Source organism: Mobula hypostoma, chromosome 4, assembly GCF_963921235.1.
Source record: "Mobula hypostoma chromosome 4, sMobHyp1.1, whole genome shotgun sequence".
Classification (NCBI taxonomy): domain Eukaryota; kingdom Metazoa; phylum Chordata; class Chondrichthyes; order Myliobatiformes; family Myliobatidae; genus Mobula; species Mobula hypostoma.
This window is the reverse complement of record NC_086100.1, coordinates 16792536-16818013: the sequence shown is the minus strand read 5'-3', so window position 1 is coordinate 16818013 and position 25478 is coordinate 16792536. Positions and strand designations below refer to the sequence as shown.

The window sequence follows — 25478 nt, the reverse complement described above, 5'->3', positions numbered from 1 at the left end:
ATAAGATTGAAAGCGTGTAGAGAAAATTTACAAAGATGTTTCTGGGAGTTGAGTTGTAGGGAGAGGTTGAATAGGTTAGGAGTTTATTCCCTAGAATGTCAAAGACTGAGAGGAGATTTGATTGAAGTATACAAAATTATGAGGGGTAAGATAAATGCAAACAGGTTTTTTCCGGAGAGGTTGGGTGAGACTACAGCTATAGTCATGGGTTAGAATGAAACTTTTAAGGGGAACATGAAGGAGAAACTTCTTTAGTCAAAGGGTGGTGAGAGTGTGGAACGAGCTGCCAGCTCAAATAATGGATGCGGGGTCGATTTTAACATTTAAGAAAAATTTGGGTAGATACATGGATGGGAGAGATATGGAGGGTATGGTCCAGGTGCAGGTTGATGGGACTAGCCAGGTTAATGGTTTGGCATGGAATAGATGGTCCAACTGGCCTGTTTCTGTGTTGTAATGTTCTATGACTCTAAGTGGTTAATGCATCATTGTGATATGCTTGCTTCTCATTTCACTGGAGGCATTCAAAATGGAAACTATCACTGTCTCTTTTAAAAGTCTCAGAGGAATTGATGTCCTGCAATAAAAAGTGTGTTTATCTGCTTCACCTATACGTGCTTAATCTCAGGAGATTTCTGATAATTAGGTGTTCCTTCCATCTGTAGATAAGGTTAATCACTACCCTGTACATCCTCAGGAGGATTGAAGTGGCTCCTCATTCATGTCCCGGGCAAAAGAATTAAAATCTTATTCTTTTCATATTCTACTTTACAGCCTTTCTGATTATTTTTTCCCATTTTAGCCTTGTACTTATTGGATGGATCTATAATATAAGTGTTTCGTAGTTCTCTGGTCTTTAATTTCGTCAGAGCCCCAGCTGAGCTGCCTTTGGCTACTGTTTCTAGTGTTTGGAGAGAGGTGACCTGGTGGTAATTCAGGTATATCAGCTCTCCAACCACTGCTTCCATGCCCTGAACAGAATATCCAGCCACCTGTCAAAGTTATGGCCTACCGAAGCCATCTTCTTATTCTCAGGGTCTCATGTTGATCCCGCCAATCCTTTTATCATTCATTGTACTCACTGCCTGTTCTGCACCTTCACAATGGTGGCATCCATCTCGAAGGACCCTCACCATCCATGACAAGTATCTTGAGGTAGGAGGTACAGCAGCACAAAGACTTGTACTCAATGATTCAGGAAATGCTTCTTTCCCTCCGCCATCAGATTTCTGAATTGTCCATGAACACGATCTTATTAGTTATTTTTTGCACTATTTATTTACTGTGTAATTTATTGTAATTTTGTTATTGCAATGTACTGCTGTCGTAAAATGACAAATTTCATATTACATAAGTCAGTGATGATAAACCTGATTCTGATTCTGATGAGTGCTTCGGCAACCCTGGTTGAATCCTGACTGGGCTTTCTATGAGAAGTTTGTATGTTCTCCCTGTGATTACGTGTGTTCCCTCTGGGACCTCTTGTTTCCTGAATCCAAAGACAAGCTGGGTGTTAGATCAATTGCCTCGAGTATTGGTGGGTGGCAAAAGAGTCAACATCCAAAGTTCAGGTTTAATTTAAGATTCATTACCCTAAGGTTCATTTTCTTGCAGGCATTCATGGGAGACATGAAGAAACAAAATAGAATCAATAAAAAAACAGTACACACAAATAAAAATAAACAAACAACCAATGTGCAAAAGAAAGACATTGTGCAAAAACAAAAAGAAAAACAAAATAATAATTAATAAATAATCTTGAGAACCAGCATTGGAGAATCCTTGAAAGTGAGTTTGTAGTTTGTGGAATCGGATCAGTGTGGAGGTGAGTGAAGTTATCCACTCTGGTTCAGGAGCTTGATGGTTGAAGGGTAATACTGAGCTTAAACTGATGGTGTGGGACCCAAGGCTTCTTTCTGACAGCAGCAGTTAAGGGTGTATCAACGCACGTGTGAGAGAATGATGAACGGGGAAATAATCTCGAGAAAGACATTGCCCTCTTTGACTCACTGGGCCAGATGGCTTCCTGTAGTATAATGAGGTATGACATAATAGCACGTTTTTAATATCAAACACATCAACCCAAAAATGGATCCCAGATTATTTATGAGCACAGAATAGTACAACACAGAGACAGGGCTTTGTTATTCCAAATTAATTAAATTAGCAATCAAATGTCTAACTAACCTAACCTCTATGCCTACACAATGTCCATATCCTTCCATTTCCTGCACATTCATGTGCCTCTCTAAGAATACCTCCATTGTATTGGTGTCCACAGCCACCCCCAGGAGCACATTCCAGGCACCCACTGTTCTCTGTAAAAGGTTTTCCCCATACTTCTCAGAATCTGGTTTATTATCAATAACAGATGGTGTGTTATTTTGCGGCATCGGTACAGTGCAAGACATAAAACGTTACTATAAATTATAGTAAGAAATATAAAAAGTAAATAAATAGCACAGACGGTGAGGTGGTGTTCATGGACCATTGAGAAAAGTGATAGCAGAAGGGAAAAAGTTGCTCCTAAAACACTGAGTGTGCTTCTTCAGGCTCTTGTACTTCCCCCTTCATCTTCAAGGTAAGTTTGTTATCATTCAACTCCATGCATGTATACTGCCAAAGAAAACAATGCTCCTCTAAACCAAGATACACAACACAGTATATATAACTCACACAAATAACACATAAAGTAATATTTCCACAAATAAAGTTAAAAAGTAAATAGTATACCGATACTGCCGCATCATATGTGACGAGACCTGGGTGTTGGTAGGGAGCTCAGTAGTCTTGCATCCTAGGGGAAGAAGCTGTTTCCCATCCAAACAGTCCTTGTCCTAATGCTGAAGCACCTCATACCTGATGTTAAGGGGTCAAAGAGATTGTTGGATGGATGGGAAGATTCGTTGACAGTGCTAAAGGCCCTGTGTACATGGAGCTCCTGATAAATCTCTTGGATGGGTGGAAGAGAGGTCCTGATGACCATCTCAACAGTCCTCACAATTCTTTGTGGGGACCTGCGGTCAGATGCCTTGCAATTCGATAGCAGATGCACTCTGTATGGTGTCAGGACACTCTCAATGCTGCTGCTGTAAAACTTAGTTAGAATGGAGGAGGGAGTTGAGATTCATTCACCTCAATATCTTCAGAAAGTGGAGACGCTGCTGTGCTTTTTTGACCAAAGAGGTGGTGTCGAGGGACCAGGGGAGATCGTTCGTTATGTGCACTCCAGAAACTTGGTGCTCTTAACTCTCTCCACGGAGGAGCCGTGTACATACAGTGATGAATGGTCAGCCTACACTGTTATAAAGTCTGCAATCATCTCTTTGCTCTTGTCCATGTAGACACTCAAGTTGTTGTGCTTGCACCATTCTACCAGCCACTGTACATCCTCTCTGTACACTCTTATCATTGTTGTTGTAGATGAGGCAGAGCACGGTTGTGTCATTAGTGAACTTATAATTACTACAGCTACCTTGATGGTAATAATGAGGAGAGGGAATATCCTGGATGGTGAGGATCCTTAATGATGGAAGTCACCTTCTTGAGACACCACCTTTTGAAGATGTTTTCACTGGGGAAGCTTGTGCCTATGATGAAGTTGGTTGAGTCTTCAGCTTTTCTCGATCCTGCACATTGGAGTCTTCATCTGCGGTCAGAATGCTTTCTACAGTGCATCTGTAGATTTCCTTTAAACCTAATCCCCTCATTTTAAATGCATTTTAGCTCTGGAGAAAAGATACTAGCTGTCCACTCTATCTAATCCTGGAACTAGGGGACATAGCCTCAAGATTCGGGGGAATGGATTTAAGACAGAAATGAGGAGGAACTGCTTTTCCCAGAGAGTGGTGAATCTGTGGAAATCTCTGCTCAATGAAGCAATGGAGGCTACCTCAGTAAATATATTTAACACCAGGCTGGATAGATTTTTGCAGAGTAGGGGAATTAAAAATTTTGGGGAAGAGGCAGGTAGCTGGAGATGAGTCCATGGCCAGATCAGCCACGATCATTTTGAATGGCAGAGCAGATTCGACGGGCCAGATGGCCTACTCCTGCTCCTATTCCTTGTGTTCTTATGTATCCGCTCACAATTTAATAAACTTCTTGCAGGTCTCCCCTTAGCTTCCACTGCTCTCGGAAAAAAAAACAATCTAAGTTTGTCCAACCTCTTATCGCACATCCAGGCAGCATCCTGGTGAACCTCTTCGCATCCTCTGGAACCAGGATTATCTACAGTATAGGTAGTTATGTCTGTATAATCAGGATCTCAGAGTCAGCACTGTGGTACATTAAGGAGCTGTGATTCCCACCCTACTGCAAGCTTCTGTGATCTGGACAATCATCAGCAGACATTGGAGAGGTACCACCAATGTGGTCTCCTCTAACTATTGGTTTTCTGGAGTATGGATTGGGCTAAGTATCTTGCTAGGCAATATCTCAAAGCAGCAATAAAATAATGTAAATCCTTCTCAGGGGAAGTATATTACACACAGAGCCTAGTTGTCTGAGCTACTGGTCATATGTTCTCTGCCCTTGCACGTGAAGTTCAATTGATTTTACTCTCAGACTTGGCATATCGTTTGCTTTGCCTGCTGCAGCTACAGAGGTGCCGTAAGAGTGAAGTAAATGCTGCCTCATCAAACATTCACCCTCCAGGGAGAATGAAGGAATTACATATGTCCAAGTTGTGGAGATCTGGTACTGATCAGAGGAAACATTTCTGTATGACACCCCTTGGGTCTCACTACCAAGATAGTAAAAGCAAGGCAGTAAATAAAACTTCCAGGTGGCAGACGGTTTATGAGCAGAACTGACAACTTTGATATGTTTGGCTGACCCAAATTTATAATGCACCTATATCATTATATTTGTGTAATATTACCAAAATTGTTTACATTTCTGTTTTAATAGCCCTTAATTCCCATAGAAACTTTTAAACTTTCTTTGTTGGATGGTTGCAATAACACGTTTGACATTTTAAACCACTGTTACTTGGTCTCAAGATCTGACAATTAACTTTTCTTCTCCTCCTGATCGGCATCCAATCTGCCTCTCCCATGCAGTGAGGGCTACCTTCGTAGCCTTTGTCTTACCACAAGGCAAGTTGCACACTAATCTGACGCTGGAGATTTCAGTGAAAGCCAAGGCCAGTACTTAACAACATTCCCTAGTTGTTCTTAAAGTCGGGGTGAGCTGCTGCCTTGAACTCTGCAATGCTTCTGATGAAAACGCTCCCAGAGTTTTGTCAGAGTTTCAGGATTTAGATCGACCAATGCCAAAAGTACCCAAGCTGGGACATTGTAACAGAGAGAGAAGTCTAAACAAGTAGGGGCTTTTCTCTTGAAAAAAGAAGTTGTTGAGTGATTTTTTAAAAAGTTTTTGAAAGACTTAGATGGACATGTTAAAATCCAAATGGAAAAAAAAGAGGAAAACAAAACATCTGTAGATGCTGGAAGACTGAAGTAATGAGGCCTAGTCCAAGCTTGAGAGACAGCATTTCATTTTCTTTGGTGCACATTATTGGCATTGGTATTGACTTATAGTTTAGTGTTGTCACGGGAGTGACTGACTGGCAGGAGGCAAAGACTGGGAATAGAGGGAGCCTTTTCTGGTTGGCTGCCGGTGATTAGTGTTGTCCTGCAGGGTTTGGAGAAGGGACCTCTTCTTTTCATGTTATGCAGGACATCTGTGATTTGGATGATAGAATTAACAGTTTTGTGGCCAAGTTTGTGGACAATACAAAAATGGGTGGAGAGGCAGGTAGATATCAGGACATTTTATTAGCTACACCTGCTCAATAATGCAAATATCTAATCAGTCAATCACGTGGCAGAATCTCATTGAATTCAAGGAATCTAAGGGACTTACTGTAAATATAACCGAAGGGACTTTGACTGTGAAACAATTGTTGATGCCAGATAGGGTGGTTTGAGTATCCTAGAAACTACAGATCTCTTGGGACTTTTCACATACAACAGTCTCGAGTTTACAGAGAATGGTGCAAAAAAACAAAAAAAAACTTCCAATGAGCAGCAGCTCTGTGGGCAAAAATACCTTATTTATGAGAGAAGTCAGAGGAGAATGGCCAGACTGGTTCAAGCTGACAGGAAGGCGACAGTAACTCAAATAGCCACATGTTACAACAGTGGTGTGCAGAAGAGCACCTCTGAATGCACAACATGTTGAGCCTTGAAGTGGGTGGGTTTCAGCGGCAGAGGACCATGAGCGTACACATGGAGGCCACTTTATTAGGTCCAGAAGGTACTTCAGGAGATCTTTTTCAGGTACCCACTCAGCCTCTGATATTCTAGGAAGAACAACCCAAGTTTGTCTAAACTTTCCTTGCAGCTCATACCAAACCAGGCACCATCCTGGTAAACCTTATTTTGTAGCCTCCCCATCCTTCCAAAAAAAGGGCTGACCAAAATTGCACACTATACTCCAAGACTAAACGTTTGTGTAACTGCAGTATGATTTCTTCGCTTTTATCCCTAGGTAGTGATGTTGTAGATAGTGTAGAAGATTGCATATGGAATGTTGATCTTCATTTGTCAGGGTCAAGAGAGTTCAAGCGTCAAGAGATAATGTCACAGATCTATAAAACTCTGGTTAGTCCACACTTGAAATATTGTGTTCAGTTATGGCTACCTCGTTAACGGAAGGATGTGGAAACTTTAGAGAGGGTGCAGAAGAAATTTACCAAGATGCTGCCATGACTAGATTGAGCTTAGAAACATAGAAAACCTACAGCATAATACAGGCCCTTCGGCCCACAAAGCTGGCCGAACATGTCCTTACCTGAGAAATTACCTAGGGTTACCCATAGCCCTCCATATACCTGTCCAGGGGTCTCTTAAAAGACCCTATCATATCTGCCTCCACCACCATCGCCGGCAGCCCATTTCACACACTCACCACTCTCTGCGTAAAAAACTTACCCCGATAACAACTCAGTACCTACCTCCAAGCACCTTAAAACTGTGCCCTCTCGTGCTAGCCATTTCAGCCCTGGGAAAAAGCCTCTGACTATCCACACGAACAATGCCTCCCATCATCTTACATACCTCTCATCCTCCGTTGCTACAAGGAAAAAAGGCCAAGTTCACTCAACCTATTCTCATAAGGCATGTTCCCCAATCCAGACAACATCCTTGTAAATCTCCTCTGCACCCTTTCTATGGTTTCCACATCCTTCCGATAGACAGGCAGTACTTCAAGTGGGGTCTGACCAGGGTCCAATATAGCTGCAACATTACCTCTTGGCTCCAAAACTCAATCCCACGATTGATGAAGGCCAATGTATCATATGCTTTCTTAACCACAAAGTCAACCTGCGCAGCAGTTTTGAGTGTCCTATGGACTCGAACCCCAGGATCCCTCTGATCCTGCACACTGCCAAGAGTCTTACCATTAATATTATATTCTGCTATCATATTTGACCTACCAAAATGAACCTCACACTTATCTGGGTTGAACTCCATTTGCCACTTCTCAGCCCAGTTTTGCATCCTATCAGTGTCCCGCTGTAACCTCTGACAGCCCTCCACACTATCCACAACACCCCCAACATTTGTGTCATCAGCAAATTAACTAACCCATCCCTCTTCTTATTCATCCAGGTCATTTATAAAAATCACGAAGAGTAAGGGTCCCAGAACAGATCCCTGAGGCACATCACTGGTGACTGACCTCCATGCAGAATATGATCCATCTACAACCACTCTTTGCCTTCTGTGGGCAAGTCAGTTCCCCTTGGAATTCCCCTTGCAATTTCCCCTTGGATCCCATGCCTCCTTACTTTCTCAATAAGCCTTGCACAGGGTACCTTATCAAATACCTTGCTGAAATCCATATGCGCTACATCTACTGCTCTACCTTCATCAATGTGTTTAGTCACATCCTCAAAAAATACAATCAGGCTCATAAAGCATGACCTGTCTGTCACAAAGCCATGCTGACTACTCCTAATCATACCATGTTTCTCCAACTGTTCATAAATCCTGCCTCTTAGGATCTTCTCCATCAACTTACCAACCACTGAAGTAAGACTCACTGGCCTATAATTTCCTGGGCTATCTCTACTCCCTTTCTTGAATAATGGAACAACATCCGCAACCCTCCAATCCTCCGGAACCTCTCCCGATCCCATTGATGATGCAAAGATCATCGCCAGAGGCTCAGCAATCTCCTCCCTTGCCTCCCACAGTAGTCTGCGGTACATCTCGTCTGGTCCCGGTGACTTATCCAACTTGATTCTTTCCAAAAGCTCCTGCACATCATCTTTCTTAATGTTTGTATGCGCAAGTTTTTCAGTCCACTGTAAGTCATCCCTACAATTGGCAAGATCCTTTTCCATAGTGAATACTGAAGCAAAGTACTCATTAAGTACCTCTGCTATCTCCTCTGGTTCCATACACACTTTTCCACTGTCACACTTGATTTGTCCTATTCTCTCACGTCTTATCCTCTTGCTCTTAACATGCTTGCAGAATGTCTTGGGGTTTTTCTTAATCCTGTCCACCAAGGCCTTCTCATGGCCCCTTCTGGCTCTCCTAATTTCTTTCTTGCGCTCCTTCCTGCTAGCCTTATAATCTTTTAGCTCTCTACCATTACCTAGCCTTTTGAACCTTTCACAAGCTCTTCTTTTCTTCTTGACTAGTTTTACAACAGCCTTTGTACACCATGGTTCCTGTACCCTACCATCCTTTCCCTGTCTCATTAGAACCTATGCGGAACTCCATGCAAATATCCTCTGAACATTTGCCATATTTCTTACATACATTTCCCTGAAAACATCTGTTTCCAGTTTATGCTTCCAAGTTCTTGCCTGATAGCCTCATATTTCCCCTTATTCCAATTAAGCGCTTTCCTAACTTGTCTGTTCCTATCCCTCTCCAATGCTATGGTAAAGGAGATGGAGTTGTGATCACTATCTCCAAAATGGTCTCCCACTGAGAGATTTGACAACTGACCAGGTTTATTTCCGAATACCAGATCAAGTACAGCCTCTCCTCTTGTAGACTAGGTTAAGCAAAGAACCTGCATTGTTCTGTATTCTATCCTACACACTCTTAACATTGAAAGCAAGTAAAATTTTAAGTGGTTAAGTAATGGAACTCTGGCATTTTGTGAACAGTTTTTCATTTTCTTTTATAAAGTGTTATTTCCCATTTGGGAGAGTGTGAAGTGGATTTGTTGCTGAGCTATTGCCAGTATCTTTTTGTAGAGTGTGGAATAGCGGAACAAGGGCAAGACAGGAAAGCACATGGTTGCTGAACAACTCCTATTCTCCTCCATTTGGTGTCATTTTCTCTTTAAGGATGGGGACACAAATGTCAAAGGTCAAGCATGTATTGCCTACCCCATACTGCCCTTGAGAAATAGGTAGTGAGAAAATCCTTGTGATCTGCTGCCATGTTTAAGATGAAAGTATTCCCACACTGACGTTGAATAAAGAAATTTAGTCCAGTAATAATAAAATAATAGCAATTTACACTTATTGGCCTCTGTATTATATACCTCCTGTACTTAATAAAGTGCCCTTTGAGTGTATGTTTATGCTGTAGCCAAACCACTTCAAGGTTCAACATGCTGTGCATTCAGAGATGCTCTTCTGCACACGACTGTTGTGAGGTGTGGTTGTTGAGTTACTGTCGCCTTCCTGTCAGCTTCAACAGTCTGGTCATTCTCCTCTGACCTCTCTCATTAATAAGGTGTATTCATCCACAGAACTGTTTCTCACCACATTTTTTTGTTTTTTGCACCATTCTCTGTAAACTCTAGAGACTGGTGTGCAATGACAATTCCAAGAGATCAGCAGTTTCTGATATACCAAACCACCCCATTTGGCGCCAGCAATCTTTCCACTGTCAAAGCCACTTAGATCACATTTGTTCCCCATTCTTATGTTTGGTCTGAACACCAACTGAGCCTGTTGGCCATGTCTGTATGATTTTATGCACTGAGTTGCTGCCAGTGCTCCAGTGCAAATTTGTATAAAGGTGGGAGAACAAGGGAAGATTTGATAGAGGAATGTAATATTATACAGTATGTAGATAGGTAAATTCAAGCGGGCGTTTTCCACTGAGGCTGGGTGAGACTAGACCACAAGGTCATGGGTTAAGGGTGAAAGGTGAAATGGTTAAGGGGAAGCTGCAGGGAGTGTGGGGGACTTTACTCAGAGGGAGATGCAAGTGTGGAACAAATTGCCAGCAGAAGTGGTGGATACGGGTTTGATTTCAACAATTATGAGAAATTTGGATAGATACATGCATGAGAGGGGTATGGAGGGCTATGATTCAGGACAATGAGGCGACTATATCAGCATGGAGTAGATGGGCCTAAGGCCCTGCTTCTGTGCTGTAGTGTCTCTGCCTAAGACTCTAACATAGAGATGAAGCACAACTGCATTGGTACTGAAGGAAATGAACATCTGTGGTGGGAGATGGGGTGCTACGTTCTCCTGAATGGTGCTGAGTTCATGCTTCTCATTGGAGCCACACTCATCAAAACAAAGGGAAAGTATTGCATAACACTGGTGATTAATGTCTTTTGCATGATGAATGAATTTTGATCTATGAGTGTACTTCTGTTTAATCTGTTACATCCTATGACTTCCCAGTCTCAGCTGTAGGTTTCCCATTTAAGCTTTGATAGAAAAAGAAAAAAAAGTCAGATTTACAAAAATATATGGTGTAGGTTAGATATCATTAATTACCTTCAGCCAAAGAATGAAGGAAGTAATTGAAAGTGTGTCAATATTTCATCAGTATTTTCTGTTCATTCCTAGCGACATGATAACTGAAACATCATTCTTTTATCACACCTAGAGAATTGGTTCTGTTTTGACTAATGACACAGTCAGGTATTAGTCATATCTGCTCATGGTTGGTTGAACAGGGTAGGAAGAAAGGTAGAGTAGTAGAGCTACTAGGACTTGATGTTTCAATCCCTATGGTAAGTTGGCACTCTCGATGTTGGCCGTGGGCTTGGAGTGGTGACAAGGAGGGAGGGTAGGTACGTCATTGGGGTCAACAGGTGGGCACCCTCCTTCTTTGACGTTTCGTTGATAAGCCCACAATGTCTCCAGAGGGCTCAACGGTGCTACCTGGCGTCCCAGATACACCCCCCTCAGTTCCCTACCCTCCTGTCTTCATCTTGCAGCTCAGTTGTTGTCTTTCCTTTTAATCCAAATCCAATTGCTGCTTTCTTCTGCTGTGTTTGACAAGGACTTGATTGGAGGGAGTAGAGGTGGAGGGAGTGACCCCTCACCCCCATCTTCTTCAATAGACTGGTCGTAGATGTAGCAACAAATCCCCTGCATCCCACTTCTACAGGGAAAATCTTGGTCTTCCAGCCATTCTGGGCAGCTTCAGTTGCCAGTTCAGAGTACTTTGTCTTTTTCCTCTCATAAGCTTCTTCGACACCATCTTCCCATGGTACTGTCAATTCCACAACATATGCCAGCTTGGCTGTTGTGGACCACAGGACCATGTCTGGCTGGAGTGTTGTAGCCGCAATGTCTGGGGGAAACGCAAGCTTTTTTTCCAAGTCCACGTCCATTTTCCAACCCTGAGCAACCCACAGAACGCTTACATCTTTTGATGTTATATGGTGCTGTGGAGGTTGGCCTGAAAATTATGGACAGGATAAAAATATCTGGAGATGTCATGCCTTGGTCTGACCACCTGGGGTGCTAGAGTGCGCCAGGCTGCGAGCTCTAAGCAACTCCTTCCCTGATCATTAGTTGGTTATTTTCACCTGTGCCTTGTTCTCGTTATCAGTGCACCTGTGCCGCCTTTGTTTTGCTTGTCTGTTTTAGTTTCTTCAATTTGGTTTGTCTTTGCTCAGTCTTCAGTTTCTCTACCTTGTGTGTAGTGATTCTCAAGTCATAGACAATGTTTTCTACTAACCAATCCATAAGTAAAGATTCTTTGTTCAGTTCCATCCTCTTTTTTGGTTTTCTTTACACTTGAGTCCACGTTGTCTAAGTCTCTCCAGGCCGTCTGTCCACTGGTTAAGGATATGGAACTTCACCATGACAGTACTGGTTCAAACCCAGACTTTCAACAACTGTTGTTGCAGGAGAAGTTAACCTCACTACAGGTATTACAGAAATTGGTGAATCAACTAGTTCACAAGGATCCCAGCATAGGTTTCCGAAAGGAATGAAGTGTTCAGGGTCCTGTCATCGGCGAGTCTGGAGTTTGAAATTTAGTGTTCGTTGTTCAGTGTGTTCTTGGGGTTGATGTTAAATAAAAGTAGGGATGCTATTTTGAGGCTTTATAAAATGCTGAGTATGGTGAGCAGTTTTGGGCCCCTTATCTAAAAAAGGATGTGCTGACATTGACAAGGGAAAATGATTCAGGATTGACAGGCTTGTCATACAAGGAGCATTTGGGCCTTGACTCACTGGAATTCAAAAGAATGAAGAGTGACCTCATTGAAACCTATCGAATGTTCAAAGGCCTTGATAGCATGGCTGTGGAGAGGATGTTTCCCGTGGTGGAGGAATCTAAGACCAGAGGACACAGCCTCAGAATAGAGGGTCATCCTTCTAGAATGGGGATGAGAAGGAATTTCTTTAGCCAGAGGTTGGTGAATCTGTGGAATTCATTGCCACAGGCAGCTGTGGAGGCCAAGTCATTGGGTATATTTAAGGCAGAAGATTAATGAATAGTCAGGGCATGAAGGGATACAGGGAGGCAGGAGATTGGGGCTGAGAGGGAAAATGGATCAGCCATGATGAAATGATGGAGCATACTCGATGTGCCAAATGGCCTAATTCCGCTTCTATATCTTATGTTCTTATGTTAAGGATTGAGGTAGAATTGTAAGTCCAGAATTTGAGCCCATTGGCCAGAGCCCCGAGTCAGTGAGCCAGCAAGCAGGTAGGGGAAGTCAAAGACCAATCTCTGTGCGTCCAAAGCTGCTGGACGCGAAAGAAAACGACTTGTCCTGGGGTTGGGGGACTGTTTATGTGTGTAGGTGGGAGGGAAGAATACGGCTTGTTTTGCTGTTGTTGTTTTGTTGCTTGTTGTGTGCAGTTCTGTCGGCCATTGTGATTGTGCTATGTTGTCATCAGAATGTGTTTGAGCGTGTTGATTGTTAATGCCAATGATGCATTTCACGGTATGTTTCAAGTTACAGATGATAAATAAATCTGAATCTTGATATAAATGGCCAAGGTGCAATCTTTCAGGTCTCACTGCAGAAGCCCCAGAGAGCTGCTGGGTTGCTGACTGTTGAAGCAAAGGGGCTGATAAATGAGGACAATCCAGCATGTTAACATGGATTGGAAAATTCTAAGAACCTGTTGTTAGGAACAAATTAAACTGTCACTTAGTAAAGCCTGGGTTATTCCAGAAAAACCGTTGTAGATTTGTGAAAGGTAAATCATATCTAAAGCAACACACATAAAAGTTGCTGGTGAACGCAGCAGGCCAAGCAGCATCTGTAGGAAGAGGTGCAGTCGACGTTTCAGGCCGAGACCCTTCATCAGGACTAACTGAAGGAAGAGTGAGTAAGGGATTTGAAAGTCGGAGGGGGAGGGGGAGATCCAAAATTATAGGAGAAGACAGGAGAGGGAGGGATGGAGCCAAGAGCTGGACAGGTGATTGGCAAAAGGGGATATGAGAGGATCATGGGACCGGAGGTCCAGGAAGAAAGACAAGGAGGGGGGTGACCCAGAGGATGGGCAAGAGGTATATTCAGAGGGACAGAGGGAGAAAAAGGAGAGTGAGAGAAAGAATGTGTGCATAAAAATGAGTAACAGATGGGGTACGAGGGGGAGGTGGGGCCTTAGCGGAAGTTAGGGAAGTCGATGTTCATGCCATCAGGTTGGAGGCTACCCAGACGGAATATAAGGTGTTGTTCCTCCAACCTGAGTGTGGCTTCATCTTTACAGTAGAGGAGGCCGTGGATAGACATGTCAGAATGGGAATGGGATGTGGAATTAAAATGTGTGGATAGACATGTCAGAATGGGAATGGGATGATAGACATGTCAGAATGGGAATGGGATGTAGACATGTCAGAATGGGAATGGGATGAAGATCTAAAGCAGATGATTTCTAAATCTACAGTGGACCTGGTTCGAATGACTAGGATGTAGTACCCACCTTCTGTGTGTTGTGTTAGATGGTAAGCTGCTGTGTTATGATGGCCCCCCCCCCCCTTTCCCTCCACAGGAGGAAGTTCCAAGTCTCTGGCCCAGTGACAGTGAAGGAAAAACCTTGTTTAGCTGTTAGGAAACTTGGAGGAAAGGGACGCTTTTCTGTGCCTGTTTTACTGGTGGGTGGTTGTAGATTAGGGAGGTCTGATGTTTTGAAGATGATCAGATTCTCAGGGAAGATCAGTTATTTATTTATTTAGAGATGCAGCAAGGGGAAAGGTCGCTGCAGTCCAACAAGCCTGTGTTGCCCATTGCACCCATGTATCCAATTGACTTACTAACCCGGCATGTTTTTGAAATGTAGGAGCAAACTGGACCAACCAGAGGAAACTCACACAGTCATTGTGAATATGCACAATCTCCTTATAAGTGGTGGAATTGAACCACAGTTGCTGGGATTGTAATAGTGTTACACTAACTGCAACATTACTGTGCCATCCCCGAAGTTTTAAAATTTCTGTTGCAATGGAAGGGTCAATTGAGTACAGCTAGCAAAAGTTTGGAGCACGTGCAGTCTAGTTGTACTTTCTCTGTTGCCCAATTTTCACTCCCCTTACCCTTTCCTTTCCAGTCCTGATGAAGGGTCTTGGCCCGAGCTATTTATTCCTTTCCATAATGCTGCCCGACCTGCTGAGTTCCTCCAGCATTTTGTGTGTTACTCTGGATTTCCAGCATGTATAGAACTTCTTGTGTTTCACACCATGTCCCAGTTACAGTGTTTGACATGTCCTCTTCTACTTTCCCTTCCCTGCCAGAAAGAGCTAGGCGACAAACATTCAGAAAGCATCGACAAGGTGCGCCAGCTGCTGCCGTTGCCAAAGCAAACCTGTGACGTGATTACCTGTGAGCCAATGGGATCTTTGATCGACACAAAGGGCAACAAAATTGCAGGATTTGACTCCATTGATAAAAAACAGGCAGGTATTGTGTGACAAGATCAAGTTAGTAACCCTCAGCTCATATTTTGTCTTTATTTCTAATAACATTTAAGAAAAGGTACTAGATTATCAGTATATCTCATTTTGAACAGTCTTCCCTTTTTGCATAGTTATTAAGTTTATCTATTGTCATTCCACCATACACATGTATACTGCCAAATGAAACAATGTTCCTGTGCATCAAAGTGCACAACAGAGTACATATAACTAACACATAACATATAAAGTGATATTAGCACAAATAAATTAACACATAATCAGGTGCATTAACAACATATTTAAAAGTAAACATCATAAGGCTACTGGCCTCGAGACCTGAGAGATAGCAGAGAGTTCAGCACTCACAGGCATAGGGAACAAGCTGGTTCCATCCCAAATGGATCTGGTCTGGGTCCAGCGTGGATCTCTGTTGCAGAAAAGCAGCATCTAGCATCAAGGACCCCCACCACTCAGGCCATGCTCTCTTCTCACTGATGCCATTGGGAAGAAGGTACAGGGGCCTCAAGACAGGTTCAGGAATAGTTATTACCCCTCAACTATTAGGCACTTAAACTAGAGGAGATAATTTCACTCAACTTCACTCACCCCTTCACTGGACTGTTCCCACAACCTATGATTTAGCATGAAAAGTGTTGTGAAAGATGCTATTTAGTAGGAAGTCTATTCTTTACCTTGGTTTATTTACTGAGTCAGGTGATAACATTCTGAAACTAGTACCCATTTTCGTTTGAATTTGCACTCCCATTGTTTCCTCTACTGGCACAATGAGGGCACTCTCTGATTGGAGGAGTAACATCTCGTGTTCTGTCTGGGTACCCTCTAACCTGACAGCATGAACATGAATTTCTCTAACTTCTAGTAATTTTTCTTACCCTCACTCTTCTCTCTTTTTCTGTTTCCCATTCTGGCTCCACTTTTTATCTCTTCTCTTCCACTCACCTGTCCTGCACTTGCCCTGCAACTCCCTCTGGAGCCCTTCCCCCTTCCCTTTCTCCCATGGTCCATCCTCCTCTGTATCATATTCCTCCTTCTTCACCACCTAATACCACCTAATACCTCCCAGCTTCTCACTTCATCCCCCTCTCCCACCCACATGCCTTCTCCCTCCCTGGATTCACCTTTCAATTTCTAGCTTGACTGCCTCCCCACACTCACTTTTTTATCCTGGCTTCTAACCACCACCTCCCCACACTTCCTTTCCAGTCCTGATGAAGGGTCTCAGCCAGAAACATCAACTGTGTATTCTCTTGAATAGATGCTGCTTGAGATGTTGAGTTTGTGTGTGTTTTACCCTGGATTTCCAACATCTGCGGAATCTCGTGTGTTTATGTCATTCCACTGACCACTCTTTCATTATAGATGTGAAACTTGTTAATTATAAATTGGTTAATATCAACACTTTGTAATCTTGGGCTATTTGACAATGGGAGCATCACGATCACCCTACTGTTATCTGAAGCTCAGATATATAGTATGCAACTTCAGCATAATTCATGGGGTATTCTTAGATTTTCAAGGATGCTTCAGTCAAAGTCTATAGAAACAGTTCTATTAAAATTTTTAAACAATTCGACTTTCTGACACTTCTAGACAAGGTCAACACCTGACACCCATGTCCCGATCAGCTGCTTCACCACGAGGCTGGGCTTTTCTTGATGTGGATCAGTGAAGTACAGGAAGGAGAGCAAGAGAGATGGTCAATAAAATCAGCTGATCAGATCTCAACTCCATTCCCCTGCCTGACCTCTGCAACACTTGACTTTAAACTCCGCTTTGACCCAAAAGTGTTATCTATCTCAGACCAAACATCAGAGTAGGGAAGAACTGTGATCTAAGTGACTTTGTGGAATGAACGTTGGTGCCAGATGGGGTAGTCTGAGTATCTCAGTAACTGCTGATCTAGGATTTTCATGCACAACAGTTTGTAGAGTTTACAGAGGATGGTGTAAGAAATGAAAATCATCTAGTAAGCAGAAGTTCTATGGGTGAAAATGCCTTTTTCATGAATGGGGTCAGAGGAAAATGGCCAGACCGCTTCATGCTGACAGGAAGGCAACAGTAATTCAAATAACCACATGTTACAACAGTGGCATGCACTGTCTAAAGATGTACCAGATGGTGGGTTAATTGGTCAATGTAAATTGTCCCATGATTAGGCTAGGATTAAATCAGGGATTGCTGGGTGGTGTGGCTCGAAGGGCTGGAAGGAACTATTCCACGCTGCATCTCAATAAATAGATAAGTACATTTTCCAGGTCACTTTTTGTTGGTGTAAAGACTATAAAACTTAAGACATATGCAGGAGCAGAATTAGTGGCATCTGCATTCTGAATTGCTCCCAGAAACAGCAGCATTGCTGCTTTGGCGTCAGTACTGCAGGAGGATCCTTCCAATCAACTTTGGGCAGCTCATCTCTCATGCCTTTGCAATTCCCTTTACTTCACTGTAACACTGATACATGTGATCTTTAGCTTCTTCCTTTCAAACGGCTTGGTGAATTCTATCGTATTTTAATCACTACCTCCTGAGGGTTCTTTTATCTTAAGCTCATTAATCAGATCTGTTTCATCACACAATACCCAGTCCAGGATTGCCTTTTATCTAGTGGGTTAAACCACAAGCTGCTCTAAAAAGCTGTCTCATTGGCATTCTACAATTTCCTTCTCTTGGGATCCAGCACCAGCCTGATTTTCCCAATCTACCTGCATATTGAATTTTCCCATGACTATCATTGCCAATTTTACATGCCTTTTCTAGCTCCACATCTTGGCTATTGTTCAGAGGTCCATACTCAACTCCCATCGGGATCTTGTATCCTGGTAGTTTCTTAACTCTACATACAGGGATTCTACACCTCGTCACCTCTTTCTAAGGATTTAATTTCTTTTTTTTGCCATTAGAGCCATCCCACTCTTCCGCTTACCTTTCTGTCCATTCAACAAAGTGCAAGTCTTTGGATCTTAAGCTCCCAACCGTTAATGTTCTTTCAGCCATGACTCAGTGATGCCCACTATGTCATACCTGCCAATTTCTGACTGTGCGAAAAGATCATCTTCCTTATTCTGTATGCGGTGTGCATTCATGTATAACACCTTCAGTCTTGTGATCATCATCCTTTTCAATTTTGATTCCATGTTACTGAAAGTCAAATTCTTATCCCTCTATAAAAACTTTAGTTTATATGTGTCAGCTGCATGTCTAATCTCCTAAATGGTCCTTTCTGGACTATACAACTTAATAGACATGAGACACAAGATACTTGAAGTGTGTGTAAATTTGTTCTTAACAAAGGGTTCTTAACAAATTACACTCTGTAGCTTTCAACAAAGATGTAGAATAAGCACATGACACAATCCTTAAAAGGATAGAGTAACAATCATTGTTCACAACTGTTATTACAAGTACTACATAGAGTGAGAGGAAATCTGGTATACTTCATTTCTTTACCAATGCGGGAAGGAATGGTGTGGATAATGGAGTGTCAGGATTGAACTTCATGTCAGTGGTTGCAAGCATAAATCTAAATCAAAGAGATTTGTTCTCATTTCAAATAGTAATTTCCAATTAGAAAATTCTTTTTACTTCTCTTTCAGGAAGTCCCAAAGAACTTTATAACCAGTGAATACAAAAAGATATTGGAAATATAAAACAAAAAGGGAATATGCAGGAAATACTCAGCAGGTCAGGGCACATCTATGAGAAGAGAAGCAGAGATAACACTTGAGGGCTCTTTCTCTTCCCATAGATGTGGCCTGACCAACTGAGTATTTTCAGCATGCCCATTTTTGCACAAGTAATTTTGAGTGCAGTTAACAGAGTGGTGCCACAGCTTTGCCATTAGTTTGCTCCTAAACAGCTCTGACAAACAGTCATGCAATTGTGACCAGTTTTAATAAAATTAGTAAGGTGCTAGTGGCCAGGACAGTCATAATAGTGCCTCTTCACTTCTTTGGGATGAGAATCTAGCTTTGAAATGGGTCTCTCAGCCCACTCACTCTATACTGCCTCTAATCCTATTCTAATCCCGGATACTGTATGCAGCCACATTCCAATCAGATCATCCCAGATGCTACCACACGTCTATGGACCAGCGACAATTTACAATGGATAATTAATCCACCATGCATGTCTTTGAAGGTGGCACGGTAGCATGGTGGTCAGCACAACACTTTACAGGACCAGGAACCCCGGTTCAATTCCAGCCACTGCCTGTACATTCTCTCTGTGCTGTGGTTTCCACCCACAGTCCAAAGACATGCTGGTTGGTAGGTTAATTAGTCATTGCAAATTGCCCTATGATTGGACTGGGATTAAATCGGGGGTTTACTGGGCGGCACGACTCGAAGGGCCAGAAAGGCCTATTCCACACTGTAGCCCAATAAAATAAAATCGAATAATATGAGACAAAAACAGAGCAAATGCACAATGCCGCAGGAAAAACCGTGCACACTCCACACAGGCAGCACTAGGACTGAGGCTGAATCCCTGGAGCTGTGAAATCTGTTGTGAGTCTCGATTTAGTATCTTATCTGAAAGTCGGTATCCACAATATGGTCTATTCTGCACTAGAATAGTATCGTGGAGCACAGCAGCACAGAAGCAAGTCATAGCCCATCTAGTCCATGCCGCCCTGGTCTTCTGCCGTGTCTCATCCACCTGCATCCAAACCATAGTCCTCAATACCCCTGTCATCCGTGTACCCATCCAAACTTCTCTTCAGTGTTAGCACTGAACTTGTATAAACCACTTCCTCTGACAGCTCGTTCCAAAGTCACACCAGCTTCTGAGCGGCACAGGTTAGAATCAGAGTCACACAGCAAGGTAATGAGTCCTTTGGTCCACACTGACCATGATTCCCATATAAGCCAGCACCACTTCCCTGTGTTTGACCCATATCCCTCTAAACCAGGGGTTCCCAACCTTTTTTATGCCATGGACCAATACGATTAAGCAAGTGTTCTGCAGACACCAGGTTGGGAACCTCTGCTCTAAACGTTTCTTATCCATGTACCTGTCTAAATGCATGTTAAATGGTGATAATATACTTGCCGCAACTATGCCCTCTGACAGTTTTCTATGTGAAATAATTCCCCTTAAGTACTTCACCTGTCATCGTATGACCTCCAGTTGTCTCACCCAACCTGAGGGAGGAAAAGCCTGCATGTATTCACCCTAGCTATGCCCCTCATAATTTTGTGTACCCCAATCAGATCTCCCCTCATTCTCCTCCGCTCTGGAGAATAAAGCCCTAACCGACTCAATCTTTCATTATAATTCAAGCCCTTCAATCATAGCAAAAATGTTTGTCATTTTTTTTTCTGCACTCTGTCAGGCTAATTGATATCCCTCCTGTAGGTAGGTGAACAGAACTGCACGCAATACTCCTAATTCAGGCTCACCAACTTCTTAAACAACTTCAACATGACATCTGAACTCCTGTACTTAACTCTGTGATCTATAAAGGACAAAAGCTCTCTTTATGACCGTCTCTACCTACGGTGGCATTTTGACACAGGTTTTTACATTCAGATATCCCGGGTGGAATTTTAACCTGGAACATTCCGACTCAGATGTTAAGGTAGTGTGGAGTTGATTCAGAATCAGAATAAGAGTTATTATCACTGACATGTGTTGTGGAATCTGTTGCTTTGTGGAAGCAGTGCAGTGCCATACATTAAAAATACTATAAGTTACAATAAGGAATGCAAGAAGTAAATAAATAAATAGTGCAAAAGAGGAGGAAAAATAGTGAGGTAGTGTTCATGGGTTCATGGACCATTCAGAAATTTGATGGTGGGAGGAAACAAGCTGTTGCTAAAACAATGAGTGTGGGTCTTCAGGTTCCTGTACCTCCTCCTCGGTGGTAATAAGGAGAGGTCATGTCCTGAATGATAAGCATCCTTTGTAATGGATGCCTCCTCCTTAAGGCATCACCTTTTGAAGATGCCCTGGAGACCCTTCACCATGATACAGCTGGCTGAGTTAACAACCCTCTGCAATTGTCTTCTGATCCTCTGCGTAGGTGCCTCCATACCAGGAGGTGATGCAACCAGTCCGAATGTTCTTCGCGGTGCATCTGTAGAAATTTGAGGAGACTTGGTATGTCACCAAAGTCTCCAGCAGACTCCTAATGAAATAATGTCACAGTATCACTTCGGTCACTAACAAATTCTGCTGTTATATGACTTAATGCTGTAGTCTCATTTGTGACGCATGCTGTCCTCTGTAGGGTCTACAAGTGTCAACAAAGCAGAAGGTTAACCCTTGGGACTTATTTGAGGGACACAAGAATCCAGCTCCGCTTTCCTGGGCTTGGTTTGGCACCGTGCGCGTCGATCGCAAGGTTATCAAGTACGAAGATCAGCATCACCTCCTCCTGTATCACACTCACCCCAAGCCAAAGCCACGGAGTTACTACCTGGAGCCTTTACCACTCCCACCAGAGGACGAGGATGAGCCCCCGACTCCAGTATCGCTGGATTTAGAGAAGAAGCCAATGGATGTCGCTGACCAGAACAAAAGCTCTCAGGACGAGGAGAAGAAGAGCAGGAACAGGAAAAAGAAGCCAAAATCATCAGCGTCGCGAATAGATGTAAGAACCAACTGGTGACATGTTGCCACTCCCATCCCTTCACGATCTGTTTGTCCTGTTGTTAAAGTTAAATTGCAACTCAATGTCCCAATACTTTTTATGTTGTGTCAATTAGTTGATAGATTTTTACAAGGCAAGGCTTAGGGAATCAGGTGGATCAAATTAGGGAGACTTCAAGCCTAATCCAGAGGGCGCAAATGGCCCTTTTGTTTTTGATGTCCATTCCTATCTCCTTCCTGCCATATTTTATGGCCAAGAGTAAGGTGGAAGAACAGGCAAGTCCTGATTTAACCCCTGTATGCACTGTGTACTTGCTGTCCCCACCCTCTTCTATTTTTCAGTGCAGATGAAGGGTCTTGACCCAACATGTCAACCATTAGTTTTGTTCTTGAGATATTTCCCAATGAACTGAGCTCCTCCAGAGGTTTTTTTTTTAATCCCCAATTCCTGTATTTTCCCTCTCATTTCATAGAACATAGAATAGTACAGCACAGTACAGGCCCTTCAGCCCACAATGTTGTGCCGACCCTCAAACCCTGCCTCCCATATAAGCCCCCACCTTAGATTCCTCCATATACCTGTCCAGTAGTCTCTTAAACTTCACTAGTGTATCTGCCTCCACCACTGACTCAGGCAGTGCATTCCACGCACCAACCACTCTCTGACTAAAAAACCTTCCTCTAATATCCCCCTTGAACTTCCCACCCCTTACCTTAAAGCCATGTCCTCTTGTATTGAGCAGTGGTGCCCTGGGGAAGAGGTGCTGGCTATCCACTCTATCTATTCCTCTTATTATCTTGTACACCTCTATCATGTCTCCTCTCATCCTCCTTCTCTCCCAAGAGTAAAGCCCTAGCTCCCTTAATCTCTGTTCATAATGCATACTCTCTAAACCAGGCAGCATCCTGGTAAATTTCCTCTGTACCCTTTCCAATGCTTCCACATCCTTCCTATAGTGAGGTGACCAGAACTGGACACAATACTCCAAGTGTGGCCTAACCAGAGTTTTATAGAGCTGCATCATTACATCGCGACTCTTAAACTCTATCCCTCGACTTATGAAAGCTAACACCCCATGAGCTTTCTTAACTACCCTATCCACCTGTGAGGCAACTTTCAGGGATCTGTGGACATGTACCCTGAGATCCCTCTGCTCCTCCACACTACCAAGTATCCTGCCATTTACTTTGTTCTCTGCCTTGGAGTTTGTCCTTCCAAAGTGTATCACCTCACACTTTTCCGGGTTGAACTCCATCTGCCACTTCTCAGCCCACTTCTGCATCCTATCAATGTCTCTCTGCAATCTTTGACAATCCTCTACACTATCTACAACACCACCAACCTTTGTGTCGTCTGCAAACTTGCCAACCCACCCTTCTACCCCCACATCCAGGTCGTTAATAAAAATCACGAAAAGTGGAGGTCCCAGAACGAAATCCTTGTGGGACACCACTAGTCACAATCCTCCAATCTGAATGTACTCCCTCCACCACCACCCTCTGCCTTCTGCACGCAAGCCAATTCTGAATCCACCTGGATCCCATGCCTTCTAACTTTCTGAATAAGCCTACCGTGTGGAACCTTGTCATGGACCATTCAGAAACATTCACGTGCTAAGTCATGCCAATATTAATAGTTATTCTCATTAACCTTCATCCTATCCTTTGCAGGACTATCAACAAAACAATGTATACCGAGTGCCTCCAAATTACATGCCAATGTCTTCGCAGTTGATACACCATCCCCAGGCAGCACCCTCTTGGGGTTATAATCTTATGGGTCAGCTGCAACAGTCTGGTTTCTACTTCCAGAACCAGCCACTCCCACCAGGTATGTACAGAGATAAGCGGTTGTTGTGTGTCTGGAATCTATGTAAGTACTGCATGATTATTCCTGGTGATAGGTACAGTAACAGTACTGCAGAAATAATGCCTTATTTATGTGTGCAATAGGCATTAGAATCATGGAGTTCTACAGCATAGAAGCCCTCTCTTCGGACCAGCTTGTTAATGCCGACAAAGTTGTCTGTACAAGCTAATCCCTTTTGACCCATACCTCATGTATCTGGCTAAATAACTCTTAATTGTTGGAGTTGTTCCCACCTCTACTGCTTCCTCTGGGGGCTTCTTCTAAATACCCACCACCCTCTGTATGGAAAAAGTTGCCCCTTATGTCCCTTCTAATTTTTTTTTCCCTCTGACCTTTAACCCATGCCTTTTAGTTTTGGACCATACTATCCTGGGGGGGGAACAGTACCTTTGACCATAAAACCCAGACAAATATTAAATCTGGTTTATCTTGTCCATGTTATATCTTTCTCTAGACTCCAACAATATGATTGACTCTTAATTGGCCCGACTCACCCCTGAGACGCCTCAACATTCCCACTCCATCATTTAGTGATGGACATTAAACAGTGACTTTGGAAATGAATTATATATTAAAAATAAACTTGCAATGTGATTCCTTCCAGGCTGATAGCCCCTCACCTTTGAATGTTTTGAGTAAGAGAATTAGATTATGAGAGTTATTGAACACTACAGCACAGGAACCAGGGAACTATTTGAAAGCTGGGAAAGGGGAACATTCTCTCAAAAGCACTCTGCAATATGTCAGCCGAGTTGAAGGGTCTCAACAACAAATGTCGACTGTCCGTTTCAATCCATTGATGCTGCTTGACCTGCTGAGTTTCTCCAGCTCTTGGTGTGTTGCTCCAGATTCCAACATCTGTAGTTTCTTGTGTTTCAATATGTCAGCATTCAGTTCCGAGAACATTAGTGTTTGTACATTATGTTGAGTACATGAAGATTGTGATTGTTTAATCTGTTATTATTATTGGTAGGGAAAAGAAAAGCTCTTTAATGTAATTGTTGCAAATGAAATGCACTAAGATTCCAGAAGTCCACTCTCTGACTATTCAGAAATTCCAGTGGCTCAGTATCTGCCACAACTGGTATCTTCAGATACCCTTGACATTGACCTGGGTCCCAGTCCCCACTGTACCTTGAAACTCACCAAGGTCTTTCTTGCTCTCTCTTTAATCTCACTGAGATCCCATTTCATCTGGTCTACTTAAAGGCACTGCGGCCAAATTTCTTGTGCTCCCCCTGAATTCTCTGGGGCGGTCTTTCCTGTGCTCTTTTTAAATCGACCATGTTCACTGGGTAATTTGTTGTAGTACTATACACTCAGTAGCCAGTTTATTAGGTACAACTGTACACCTCGTTAATGCAAATATCTTATCAGCCAATCATATGGCAGCAACTCAAGGCATAAAAGCATGCAGACAGGGTCAGAAGGTTCAGTTGCTGTTCAGACCAAACATCAGAATGGAGTAGAAATGTGATCTAAGTGATTTTGACCATGGAATGATTGTTGGTGCCAGACAGGGTCGATTGAGTATCTCAGAAACTGCTGATCTCCTGGGATTTTCCCACACAACAGTTTCAAGAGTTTACATAGAGGCATAGAAAACCTACAGCACAATACAGACCCTTTGGCCCACAAAGCTGTGCCGAACATGTACTTACCTTAGAAATTACCTAGGGTTACCCAAGCCCTCTACTTTTCTAAGCTCCATGTAACTATCCAGGTGTCTCTTAAAAGACCCTATTGTATCGGCCTCCACCACCGTTGCTGGCGGCTGATTCCGCGCACACACCACTCTCTGCGTAAAAAACTTACCCCTGACATCTCCTCTGTACTACTTCCAAGCACCTTAAAACTGTGTCCTCTCATGCTAGCCACTTCAGCCCTGGGAAAAAGCCTCTGACTAT

The 25478-nt window shown here is 43.0% G+C and overlaps 1 protein-coding gene across 2 annotated transcripts in view; it reads left to right on the top strand.

The window, feature by feature from the left end:
• The window catches only part of LOC134345137 (mediator of RNA polymerase II transcription subunit 12-like protein), a 709294-nt gene that overhangs the window by 606620 nt on the left and 77196 nt on the right, over nt 1–25478 (top strand). For both annotated transcript variants that reach the window (XM_063045338.1, XM_063045337.1), the window contains exons 36-38: nt 14928–15089; nt 21340–21702; nt 23373–23532. In XM_063045338.1, the coding sequence (XP_062901408.1) occupies nt 14928–15089; nt 21340–21702; nt 23373–23532 (685 nt within the window). The remainder of the gene's footprint in view (nt 1–14927; nt 15090–21339; nt 21703–23372; nt 23533–25478) is intronic.